The sequence below is a fragment of the Leptinotarsa decemlineata genome, unplaced genomic scaffold, assembly GCF_025532065.1.
Source record: "Leptinotarsa decemlineata unplaced genomic scaffold, Ldec_3_MD MMD2_tig00002082_RagTag_RagTag, whole genome shotgun sequence".
NCBI classification, from domain to species: Eukaryota; Metazoa; Arthropoda; class Insecta; order Coleoptera; family Chrysomelidae; genus Leptinotarsa; species Leptinotarsa decemlineata.
In genome coordinates, this window is record NW_027412573.1 from 8,456,452 (window position 1) to 8,469,854 (window position 13,403).

Genomic DNA, 13,403 nt, shown 5'->3' on the forward strand with positions numbered 1-13,403 from the left:
TACTTATTAGAATGATAGAATGTCACATGATATATAACTAATTCTCTACAATAAGGTCGTGAAACTCCTAGAACTAGAATCCGTGTATGAATATTGCTCCGATAATGCGGCCTTAATAACTCATATTTAGGTGGATACGTTTTTCTGTCGAGGATAGGCTCAAACGCATCCGAATTCGTTTTCGTGTAGTTTTGTCTCATACTTGCCATTCATGATATTCATAGAATTTTCTCAGTCGCTAAAAACATTTCTGGCAACACTGTGTTCATCTGCCACATTTATAACGCATGTAACTACCCATATGGGAATAAATTACAGATGTACCGATTTATTATTACTACCTTCTATTTTGATTGTTCGTGGTTTTACTCTCTCACTTAAATAAAGTAATTTTGAAATTGCAAGATAAATTAACAATTCAACAAATTAACCAAAAGTGCTAAGCAGAATTTTTTGTTCCGTGGAAGTAATCGTTCCGAATACATTATTATAATGTATATAAGAGAGGTGTTGATAAATAATTTTTGCAACAGTTACCATGAAATGTGCATCAACTGAAATAACGCAGTTTTTCACTTCGCAAAATCATTGTTAATTAAAAGGGTTTCAGATAAACACTGGGAGTACGTCACGGTTCGTAAATACTGTCACATATCGCTAACTATGCCAAATTGTTTCATTTTGATTACATCACGTCGACTTCGTTGTTTGCAATGAAAAATTTCAAAATCCCCGCCAATATTTTCCGTTCAGCTGAAATATAGGAGATGACAGCACTAGTCACTAGATTGCAATCTGCAATCGTGCGTTCCTTTTCTTATGAGATTATTAGTTTTGTGTGGCATGTGCTGTGAAACAGCCATTTTGATAGTTCTGTGAGAACTTGTGTTTAGTTTTGCAAAGTAATCTCACCGGTAAGGCTCTAATTAATCCATGTTGTGTAGGTTACCTGTGTTTCACGATTTTTATACGTATAGTGCATTTTTGGTGCTTCAATAATATCTTCAACAGCAAACATCTACGCCTGTTTTAAATTATCGGTAATTTGTGATACCTTGAAGACAACTCATTGTATGGAAGCCGAAAGTGAGCCACATGGTTTCCTAGTTATAATTTGTAAATAAATTAATAGAAGGTGTGGGCAGCTGATTTTTGTGCTTTCGAGTGATCTGCTATATGGACTATTTATGAAGATACTTCCCTTTCCTCGGCTATTGGCATTTCCATTACCCACCTCGTTTGGACTTACGAAATTAATTGTTTTGCTTTCTTTAGATGGTATCAGTATTGTGTTTTCCAATAAGATCGTTCAAACTTTATTTTCGCTTGAAAATTGAACTAGACAACAATATATCTGCTAGTGTTATATCACCTAACATTATCCTTTGAGTGGTGTCAAACAAAGTTTCATACGTCAAACGTTTTATAAGTGACTAGTAAAATTGTTGACACTCTTAAAAGTTTCTCAGAGATGTGTTTATTCAGTAGTGATTCCTGAGTGTTTAAACTGCCCATAAATATCGAATATTTTATGTTACATGAATGATATACTTCTGCAAATTGGAGTGTAAATGACCTTGACGCAAATATTACACCCATTTTAAAAAATAAGGTTAGGTTCCACTTCTGCTTCAACAATCACCATATTTAATACCATGCATGGTATGTACAACTCTTTTTTAAATCTTACAATTCACACACTTTTCCACATATTTATATCTTTGACATTTTTACAGATTTGACAATTTCATCACAATGATTAAGCAAATTTTGTTGGATGTATTGGAGAAATATGAGCCAAATCAATAAACAAAGTAGGTAGTGTGCCTTTCTTTTAAAGACATGCTGACTTGTGAATTCTTACTCTATGATGTGCAATTATTTTACAGTTTATGTATTTCCAAAGATTAATTTTGTTATTTACTGAGTGGTGCTTGAATACCAAAGCTTGCATAATCATTTTGAACATGAATTTCTGCTACCCTCTTGTATTTACTCAATTTTTAGTTGGAATAGTTCCTTATGGGGTTTGCTTGTATAAATAATGTGTCAATAGGAAGGGAAATATTTACTTCATTCGAGTTTATGGTTAAGCGGATTTGGGGAATAGTATTTTTTAGAGAAGTTGAAGCAGGTTTTAAGATGTTACTGTGGATTTTATTTACTTATATTCATCTTTTTTATTTGAAATATTAGGAAATATTTCACATAAGTTTTAAGTGCATATGGGATCACATCATAATGTCTTGAACGTTACATCTAGGTATTTTAACGATTGGAAATAGATGAAATTACTGAATCTGACTTATAGGTCAATATTTTGATTTATTCTGAGTTTTCATTGATAGATTCCTCTTCATATATTAATGGAATATATTGATTTTGATCTCAATTTTCTGACATTTCCTTATTATTTAATTTGAATTGACTAGTGTTCCGTTTGTATATTGCTTATAGGGATATTTGTTTGTAGTTATCAACTGAGACACAAATATTATTCAAGTTTGTGGTTGAACTGATTTAACAATTCTTTCCTTTTTCATATTTTCTTTGCAATATACTGATAACAGTTCAACAAACAACTTTTTTTATTATGGTAAGTGGATGAAGGCACTACTATATTATCTTCTGTGGAGATATGCTGCTTTATAACAGTTTTGAGCCAGATTAAATACTCTCAGATGAAATCTTCAATCAAAATTGTCTAATTTCAAAACATTGATCTGTATGTTGATATCATCAATCAAACATATCTGGTTATGTGGATTCAAATAATATCAGCATCAATCTGAATATTTAATTTCTGCATTGAATAAAGTCTTATTATTAATTTTCATATGTGATTTACAATATTAGTTGTTTCCATGCAACAAAGTTGGTGACCTTCAATGATAATGAAGTTTTTATGATTTGAATGGTTTTCATATATTATGGTTTTCTGCTGATATAGCCCAAATTTTTTTTATAGGTGTGTTGGAGTGAGAAAATGTGTAGGTTAGTTCACACAACACAACAGAAAATTGTAATTTTGAGGATAGGAATGCATTCTTTGAATATGAAAACTGGGATCCTTGATTTTGTTTGATATGTTTAACAAATATTTTCAAATAAGTGCAGCCTTTGCTACACAAGTCTTCTTCAATCTTTCAGGAATATTAATACATAATTGGGGGTATTAATACATAAACAAATGTGTTAATGTGTTCACAGCATTTATTTTTTTAATTTTTCAAATATTGGATTTCTATTTCTCTAATAATTTTGACCTATACATATTTGTTCAATTTCTGTTATTATTATGAAAATGGAATTTTGTGAATTGATAAAATATGAATTTTCATCAGTTCCCAGAACATGGTCTCATATAAGATGTTTTTGCATACAATATCTATTATTAAATATTTGAAGCATGAAAATAATGTATATATTACATCCCAAAATAAATGTCAGAAATCAAAATAATTGATTTTTTTGCATTTTTAGTATGATGTCTTCAATATGGCCTCAAAATAAGTTAATTATAATGAATGGTCTTTTTGTCGGAGTTTAGCTCACCACTCAACCAAGTTGAACCAAGCTTCATTTCAGATAACCATTAACTCTCATATCAAAGTACTTGTTTAATTTCTTTTTGTAGTTAATTGGAACGGGAACATTCTCTTTCTAGGTGTCTTCAGCATGTACTTAAAATAATGTTATTTTGGATAACTAAGAACCTATCTTCAAATATTAGTTTATTTTCTATTTGTTATAGTACGGAAATATTTCTAATGCTTTCAATACATCAGCCGAATTACAACTATTTCAACATTTATAGTCGAAAATCTGACTTTTCGAAAATAAATTATTATAATAGTGTAATGGATATAGATAGAATAAAATTTATTTGAGTATTTCACCAATTTCTTTTTTGTTTTAGGTTACACGTACATGAATGGGGATCATGAGATAGTTTCCCCGGGGGTGGTGGACAGCGCCACCCCAGGAGCTGCCATGGATACCCACCCGGAGTGTTCTGCTATTAATGGGGTAGCAGAGGGAGCTGAGGGAACCAGCTCAATTCCCCCCTCAGCTCCCCAGGACGCTGCTTCCCAGTCAGCCTATTCCTTGCTGGAGCTAAAGCAGATGCTTTCACAGCAATTAGAATATTATTTCTCTAGGTGAGTCATTTTGAAAGTACTTCATATATATATATATATATAGCTTTTCTTGTAATTGTTAATAGTTCTTCAAAAACCGAGTTTTTGATTGATGGTTCGTTTATATAACCCTGATGTAAAATATTCACACCTAACAACAATGATCAGACCTATGGTGGGTCGAAACGGCACTGTCTGAAGTTGGGTTGCAAGTGCGTTTTGTTTGGCCAGTTTATTTGAAAATAATATATCATAAAATGCTAATGTTATTCTGAAATTTCTCAAATTATCAACAATTCCATTGAATATGTTGTACTTCCAATACAATTCCACTAGTGTACTCTTTTAATAAACCCTACTCTCAAATATGAGTAATCTCATATTGAGTTTGTACAACTTCCACCACTTTTCAAGTTGAAATATTTGCTCGAAAGAATGTCAAGTGGTATGGAAATTACCGGTGTTATTTGTTGGAAAGACAAAGTTGTTTGTTTTCTATTTCTCCACCATTAAAAAAAATATGGGAAGTAATTGAACAAGTCAGTACATATCAGATACATATATAAAATGCAACTATAAAACGGACACATTGATATAACAAGAGTTATTGCAATAACTGAACAAAGTAGCAAAAATAAAAAATAATACAAAACATTTTTACTAATGTAGATAAGAAAAAAACTCATCGATTGTGTGAAGGCTAATTTCAAAAAGTAGTTGTTTTGTTTGAATATTTGCTCCTTGGTTATAATTTTGAAAAACTTCGGAAGTGCATTAATAATCTCAACCCTAAAATCTCAAACACATTTAGACGTAGAGATACCTCAAAGTACATTATTGAGGATGATAGTGTTTTATGTAAGTGACATTTTATTTTCACTAGTTCGGACTTCCATTGTCTATTATATAAAATGATTTGAAATCCCTGAAACAAGTAAAAAAGTAAAAAAGAATAATTAAAAAAAGAGAATAGTTGAAAAATAACAATTATATTAAGCAACAATAAACCTGAAATGAAATGATAGTAAAATAACCTACAAGTAAAAATATAATAATTGAATAAATAAAAATTAAAGGAATGCAAAAAAGAAAATAATAAAAAAATAAAAAGTGTAGAGATTCCAAGTCACGTTAGTTCACGACGTTTCGATTGTTGGTATCTACAATCTCTCTTTTTTTAATTATTCTTTTTTACTTTTTTACTTGTTTCAGGGATTTCAAATCATTTTATATAATAGACAATGGAAGTCCGAACTAGTGAAATTCATCACGAAACATTGTCAATCACCTTCAAACTGACATTTTATGTTATTACTCTTTAAAATATTACATTATGTAACGTTTCTATGAATAATGTCTGGTTCTATTCAATAATGAATGTTGGGAGTATAGAAAAATTATTTTCATTTAATTCAATGTTTATATGAAAGTAGCTGTTTCGAAAAGACTTTTTCCTCTCGTGCAAGTCAGTGTTCATGTGAAAGTAGTTTCGAAACAGTTCATCTTTCTTCCTTTTTTAAATTTCCCACAATTTTTGTTGAATGATAGATAAGTAGTACGACAAAATCTTGTTTTATTATTATTATTATTGAATATTGGCAAAGGAGATGATTTTTCCCTGCCTATTCCTGGATTTAGTATAGAGTGAAATGCTTTCTTGATTCTGAAGAATATTTATGAAAAGTTTTTTCGAAAAAAAGAAAAACAATAATACATATCTATTTAAAAACAATATAATCAGCAAAGCATAAAAAAATACTTGAACTACTTGAACAAAAATCTGACAAAAATAATGATCAATACATTCACTGAAAGAACTATCAACATAAGTCCGTTTATACTGGCAAGTTTTTTGAAGTTTTCTTCCTCTTTTATTTTCGTTGTTTCTGTCACATATTTTATGTTATTAAGAGCTTACATAACATGGGTGAAACCGCTTATGGTTGGTAGCGTTTAAATAGTTTTTTACGATTCTTGTAGCAACAAAAGTTATTAGAAATGTAAAGAAATGAACTTAAAACGTTCAAGCCAGTCTCGGATATACCTACACAGTAGGTTGAATGGATTGACACCTATCAGAAAACAACTACTCCCCTGGCTAATACCACGAAGGGCGTTGGATTATATCCGACAGGCTTCAGTGCAGGAATCTTCACAGAAAATTTCCTGCATATGCAATTGGCAATACAATACACACACACGGGCCATTCAACCAACTGTGTAGGTATATCCGAGACTGGCTTGAACGTTAAAAGTTCATTTCTTTAGATTTATTTACTGCCGGTTTTCAAGTACAGCCCACTGACTAACAAAAAAGTTATTAGTATATAATTCTAGATAGTGATGATTTTTCTTTATAACTCTTTTGAAGTTAGGCATACTTGAAAATTAAAAAAGGGACTTTCATTAGTAACGAAAACTGTATAATAAGTGAGGCATTTTGATATCTATGACTAGTGTCTCTGTATATGTTGAATTTGAAAGAACATAGATTGTGTACTGAGAAAAACATATCTATATCAGGAAAATAAGGTTGTTTCAGATAGTAGTTAATTCTTTCCTCTCCCGGTTTTTTTTTTCATTTTTACTCCACGGAGAGTCTTATCCTTTCCAAATTTGAAGTGGTCAGTTTTTGAGATGAACATCTTTTTTGTTTTTTAATTACTTGTTGAAATTTAGAACTAACTATACATGAAAAGAAATACAGTACATTGTGCTAAGTAAAAAAGTATTAGAAAGTAGTAATTGTTAGAAAGGAATCTGTCTTATTCTTATAAAAAATATATTTGTAGAAGTTGAGAACAGATTATCAAGCAAATGCGTATATCCTGAACATCGTCTAAGGTAACATGTATAAAATGATTATTCTTGCACTAAAATGTATAACAAATTACTGAACAGAGTGAAAAAGTAGTCAGAATTGTATAAGACAGTAAGACATAATATCTTGATAAACCTAGAACTCTGCTGTATAAGAGATCATTTAGCAGGTGTAAAATAGAATATTTAGTTTTTATGAAGTTATTCTTGCTTCATATTCAATCACAGTAATGTAAGCGAAATGATTTATTTATAAAGATTTTTTGTTGTTGTTGAGATGAACATTTGCAATGCGCATTTCAGTAAACGAGAAGAAAAAAATATGACACAAAACTTTCCATTCTTGAGTATACATAGAAAGGTTGTTCTGTAGAAAAAAAAACTTTTTGTGGTAATTATTGAAACTCAATATAGTATAATAAATCAATGTAAGTATTGGAGGGCAGACAAGGACTCAATGAAGAGTTGCTGTTTTGATAAAGCGGTTTTTTTCACGTCAAAACTACAAAGTAACCTATAAATTATGATTTCACTGGAGCTCAGTGCAAATTATTTGAGATGATAAGGTGGTAAGAAATTGGAATTTGTTTTTCGAGTTTTTATGAAAACTCATTATTGAAGTATCGAGTCATTGATGAATATAAATAGTGATTGTACCACCACTGACCCCTGATATTCACCCCTATGTGTCATATACGTCAGGAACATTGCCTGTGTGAGCTTTATACTGACCTAATTTATAATTAACTTTCGTATTTTCAAACAGTTGATACCTCTAATCACTTGGATTACTTTACTGAATATCATCTAACAGGTGTTTTTCAAATATCCCCTTTTAAATCTAAGCTAGACCATCCCGTATAAGAGAAACAGCTCTCTTAATTGAGGAGAAAATAAATGGGTGGATCCATTTGATTCAGATGTTGATAGTATCGTTCTGTCTGAATTAAGTTAATCACTTTTAATATTACTGAGGCATATGTTACTGGTTAGAAGAAAATTGCAGAAAACATTACTTGGAATAGCTAAATCATCGATAGTTGACATTTATATCAGTCAGTCTAATATAGAGATGTATTTATTTGTTTATTTTACGTCAATTTTACAAAGTTTGGGGTTTTGTCAGCTTTTTCACATATTTTTTATATTTGAGGAATATGCTAGACTTGAATTCACTCTACTTGTTTTGAAACTATTCTGTTCATAATGACATGGTTATCAAATCCTTAACATTTCATAGATTCTCAGAAAAATTTGCTTAGTAGATACAATGGATTATATATCCTATTGAGGAGAAATTAAAAAATAATTGCAGAAAAGTAGGGTTCCATGTAGCATATAACTTAGCCAGTCAAAAGCGGCTCTTAATGATAAAGTGCTAAATGGTGTTGTCTTTATTGATATATTGAAATCTCTTTAATTTTGTCTTGAATACCCTTTCAATTGGCCAAGCATGTAGTCCATTGTGGAATAGGAAATTGCTTGAAAGGTAATGAATATAATAGAAATAATTGGCCTTGTTATCACCATGAGATAAGTAGAGGTAGGTAAAATGGTATTTTATTCAAATTTATGCACACATGTCTAAAATGATTTGAGAGTTTTTGTGGTTTATGTTAAGCATGAATAATCAATAATTTCACACGTTGGTTATTCGAAATCATTTGTTTCCTATCAGATGTAAATTCTTCGGGTAATAAGTTGTTTCCGTTATGAAATCGGGTTCAGATTCTTGCCGTTTTAGGAACTAATAGAAACAATTTGACCAAAAACAAAGAGAAATCCGCGACAGTAAAAAGTCCAAACTCTAGGACAGAATTTTCAGTCCTAAAGTTAGAAATTCAAATTAGTATCTTGAAAGTCTCGATATTGTGCATTTCATTTCTACATTTTGATGAATTTTCATTATAGATCCAATCTAAAATGCTAAGGACGTACTCACTGGGATTTTGTAGAAATTGAATCATTATATTCGTGCCATATTAGTATTTTATGGCGTGGTCCAATGAGTTTCAAATACTTTGAATTCACCGTTAAAGATAATATTAATTAAATACCTCTAACACAAAATAGAGGTCACAAAAACTTCCACCTCAACATCACAGTGTCGCCAGATGAGAGTGTGTTCTATAAGGTGATCTGTAGTGATAGTATCATCAGGTGATGTTAGAAAGTAGCGTCTTCTCGCTTCTTCCAGAGTTTCATTAAACATTTCATTTTTCAACAACGCTCCAACTTTTTTCTTCGCTAGCTGTGGCAGAATAATATTTGATATATACCTTATAGTTGCTAAAAGAATGAGATGACTGCTCGTTGATACACACTTTTTGAACAACCGTCGTATATCAGTGAAAAAATTGAATGATTTCTTAAAGCTACGTTCTCTAAGGAGATATTATATAAGATCCTATACAGGCGTTTTCTGTATATTTTCAGTTGATTTGACACTAAAATTGCAAGATATACTCACTAAGATAATATATACGATTGATAAGTTATTATTGCCAGTTTAGCTTGCCCTATTTTTTTTTCTCAATTCACAAATTTGAATGCAGATATCTTGAAAATTTGGAAATCCTTTTCTAAATGGCATTAATTTTTTTTCCAATTGATACCATTTCTTGAAAAATGAGAAATAAAACTTCCTCCGTTTTTTTACCACTTGCATTTGTAACTAACGTTATTGCAGTTTCGTTCTTTAAGGACATTTTCAAACGAATACAGTAAACGTTAGTTACAAATAAAAGTGGTAAAAAAGCATAGAAAGTTTTATTTCTCATTTTTCATGATATGATCTCCTACATAATTTTCCATAATGAACTAAAAAAACTTATGACAGCCTCAAAGCATTTTTTGAAATATTTGATGGTCATTTCCTTAAAAAATGTGCTCATGAGTTGTGTAATCCATTAATATATCTAATTAATCTTTCTGTTGAGCATGGCATATTTCCTGAAAAATTAAAAGTTGCACTAGTTACTCCAATATTCAAGAAAGGAGACCCTAATACATATGATAATTATAGAGGAATAAGTTTACTATCCAGTATATCCAAATTATTTGAGTTAAATATTAAAAATCAACTGCTAACATTTTTAACAGCAAATCACCTTCTCTCATCGAATCATCATGGTTTTACGAATAATCGAAGTACTGAAACAGCTCTATATGACTTCAATGAACACTTAATAACTTCTCTTGACTGCAAATTTCAAATATGCGGTTTGTTCATAGATTTCTCAAAAGCGTTCGATTGTGTAGATCACGAGTTATTACTTTTGAAAATGAATAGACTTGGGGTGCGGGGAATTGCTCACGATTTGATAAAGACATATCTTCAAAATAAGAAACAGCAAGTCATTGTACAAGGTGTGAAAAGTCAATCAATAACAATAAATCAGGGTGTCCCTCAAGGATCCATACTGGGACCACTTTTCTTTTTAATTTATGCTAACGATCTAATAAAGTACCTTCATGATCTTACAATGGTACATTTAGTTGCATATGCAGACGACACCAACCTTTTGATTAAAGCAAAAAATCCCATAGTACTTCCAGAATTAACTGAAGTGGTCTATAATAAAGTAATTACATGGGCTACTAAAAACCATCTACCACTCAACATCAACAAAACAGTGTTAATGAAATTCTCATTAGGTAATAGGAATGACCCTCTTAGTATATTTAAATATAACGATCTGGAGGTTACATCTTGCCCAACAACAAAAATACTTGGTCTCACTGTAGATCACAGACTTACGTGGAATCCACATATTGACCTACTCTGCGATAAATTGAAAAAAAATTGCTACGCACTAAGATTCATGCGAAATCACTGCAGCAAGGAAGTTCTGCTCAGCCTGTACTATGCGACCATCAAATCTCATATAAGATACGGAATTCTAAATTGGGGGAAGGGATCTTCTGCACAAAGAGTTTTTATACTCCAAAAATATGCTATCCGAATAATTGATGATCTAGAATGGCAACAGTCATGTAGAGATTCCTTCAAGAAATTGAGAATTCTCACTCTTGCTGGGTTGTATATATATGAATCATGTATTTATGTGTTCAAAAATATATCTTCATTTGAAGCGAATCGAGAAAATCATGGCTACTCAACTCGATCAAAAAATTTTTTGGTAACTGCTTCACATCGGACTGCACTTTTTCATAAAAGTTATCTATACCTTGGCCCAAAATTTTTCAATAAGTTAGACGGCACAGTGAGAGAATCTCCTAATATTTCGATTTTTAAAGCACGATTGAAAGCCTATCTCATCCAAAAAAACTGCTACACCATCAATGAATTTTTTGCAAATCAATAATTCTTCACTCTAGACGGGCAGCTATTAGTAAACAATTTAACCTCTCATATGTATGTTAACTATAAATGTTATAAATTTGTATTGTAATATATTTATTATGTTTTACACCCCATTTGTATGTTAGACGGTAAATGTTTTTAAATTTGTATTGTTTTATATTTATTATGTTTTACACTCCATTTTTTAAATTTGTATTGTATTATGTTTATTGTGTTTTACACACTATGGACGTCTTCCTTGTTACTGTGTACTATTTTGTGAAAGAAATTTTATACTTTTTAACGAGAGAAGTTAATAAATATTATTATTATTATTATTATTATATTTAATTCAATAAATGTCTTACAGCCCACAAAGCATTTGGAATTTGCTGACTGGGAGTGTAGCAAAACACTGATTCACAATATGCACATAAGTAAATTAATTCGAAAACAAGTAAAGAGTCCAAAGATCAAAGTAATCACGAGGGAAACCCCAAATACATATATTCATTTTATTACATGATTACTTGCTAATGGTCGGTGTACTGTCATGGTTTGCCGCGATTTCTGTTTCCGGTATATACATTAAAATTGGCAAAAAAATTGTGATTGTTGAAATAGGGAACAAACGATTATCCGAATAAAATAATGGCTACAAATATTTCAAAATTCATGTATAGAAATAAGGTAGGCAATAAAGGACTGTAAGCAGCACTAAAATATCCTCCATTTACAAAATTGGGGTAAAATGAGGCAAGGTTCGATAACCCCAAACCGCGCGGAATACTATCGTAATATCTTATTAATTACAACATTATTAGTGGTTTTCAATTATTATGAGGAATTTTCAAGTAGCTGTTTGAGTCAATATGAGGTTGAGCATGATACATTTTTAAATAGATGTTTGGGTGAATCAGTAGGTTTACATATTACTCCAATTGTACATATGACTTTCAAATATTCAGGGGGTTTCAACTGGAACTCATCGATATATGAGAAAAACTACATAAGAAACTTTAATGGTACAGTAATGCCGATGAGTCTAAACCCGTGTAAATAATTTCAAGGCGTTGGGGCTTCCGGAAAAGGGGGCAACTTGCTTATTTCAAATGAAACACTGTACAAATTATTGAATTTATGTCTCAATTGGGGGCCAATATTTAATATTGTTGTACTCTGTTCAGTATTGTTGAAAATGTTCGAGTCAATCTCCCGACTAAGGGCAAATATTAACAGAACACTGAAGGATAAATATTGTTTTTATCTGAAAACAGGCAATGACAATAAGATTAGGCAAGTCGGATTACTTTCAGAAAAATTTTATGCAATTGAAAAGTGTTCCTTATTGCTATATATAACTTCGTTAGATTACTTTCCATATTCACCTGAATCCGATATATAGAAGTTCTATTTGCAATTTGTGATACAAAGAAAGTAAACAGGAAACTTCATTTCGAGATCCAAGAAAATTATGTTTAGTAAAGTACTGAGGAAATATACCCAGGAACACATACAGGGATTCCTTTGTAAAGTGAACGTTTCGTTGTCTACTGCGGCAGACATCTTCAGCGGTATATGTTCATACAGGTACATTTTCGGAGGTTGAAATTATGTATGTAGGTTCGTTTTATATTGTAGATGTTCAATAAGAAAGGATTTTCAAGTAGTCCAACTGGTCCAACAATAGTTCAAAATTATCTTTCATCACTGTTTCTCTATGCCTTTACATTTCCGGTGGGTGAATTTATATTCAGTATCAGCATTGCGCCCGTGTGGAGCCGGGGCGGTCGTTAGTTTCATATAATTCTTGGATCGGGGTTGTAATTTAATAATAATTTTATTCGTTCATTATTATTGGTCACGAAAATGTATAAAGTTCGATTGGAGAAGGGGAAATATAACTATACAGCTTTCTACTTTTCATTATGGTTTTTATGAAGTTTTGTTCTATTGACTGAAAACTCTTCTCGAAGTTCCGTATTTAATAATAATCATTCAATCGATTTATTCTTTCCTGTAGCACCAAATACATCGAAAATACATAATATCCTTCGATAACAAAGCCCAATTATAACTCGAAATAATCCTGTTGTGTGTGTCAATAATCTAATCAGTTGTCTCCATTCCTTCAATCT

At 31.1% G+C, this 13,403-nt stretch overlaps 1 protein-coding gene across 4 annotated transcripts in view; it reads left to right on the forward strand.

The window, feature by feature from the left end:
• The window catches only part of LOC111507505 (La-related protein 4B), a 45,772-nt gene that overhangs the window by 206 nt on the left and 32,163 nt on the right, over nucleotides 1-13,403 (forward strand). The window contains exons 1-2 of one of the 4 annotated variants that reach the window (XM_023162816.2): nucleotides 772-914; nucleotides 3,920-4,160. In XM_023162816.2, coding sequence (XP_023018584.2) covers nucleotides 3,931-4,160 — 230 coding nt within the window. In that variant the 5' untranslated portion in view covers nucleotides 772-914; nucleotides 3,920-3,930. Of the gene's footprint in view, nucleotides 1-771; nucleotides 915-1,058; nucleotides 1,087-1,123; nucleotides 1,663-3,919; nucleotides 4,161-13,403 lie in introns of those variants that run through there. The other 3 variants (XM_074176943.1, XM_023162815.2, XM_074176942.1) reach the window with 3 other exon arrangements.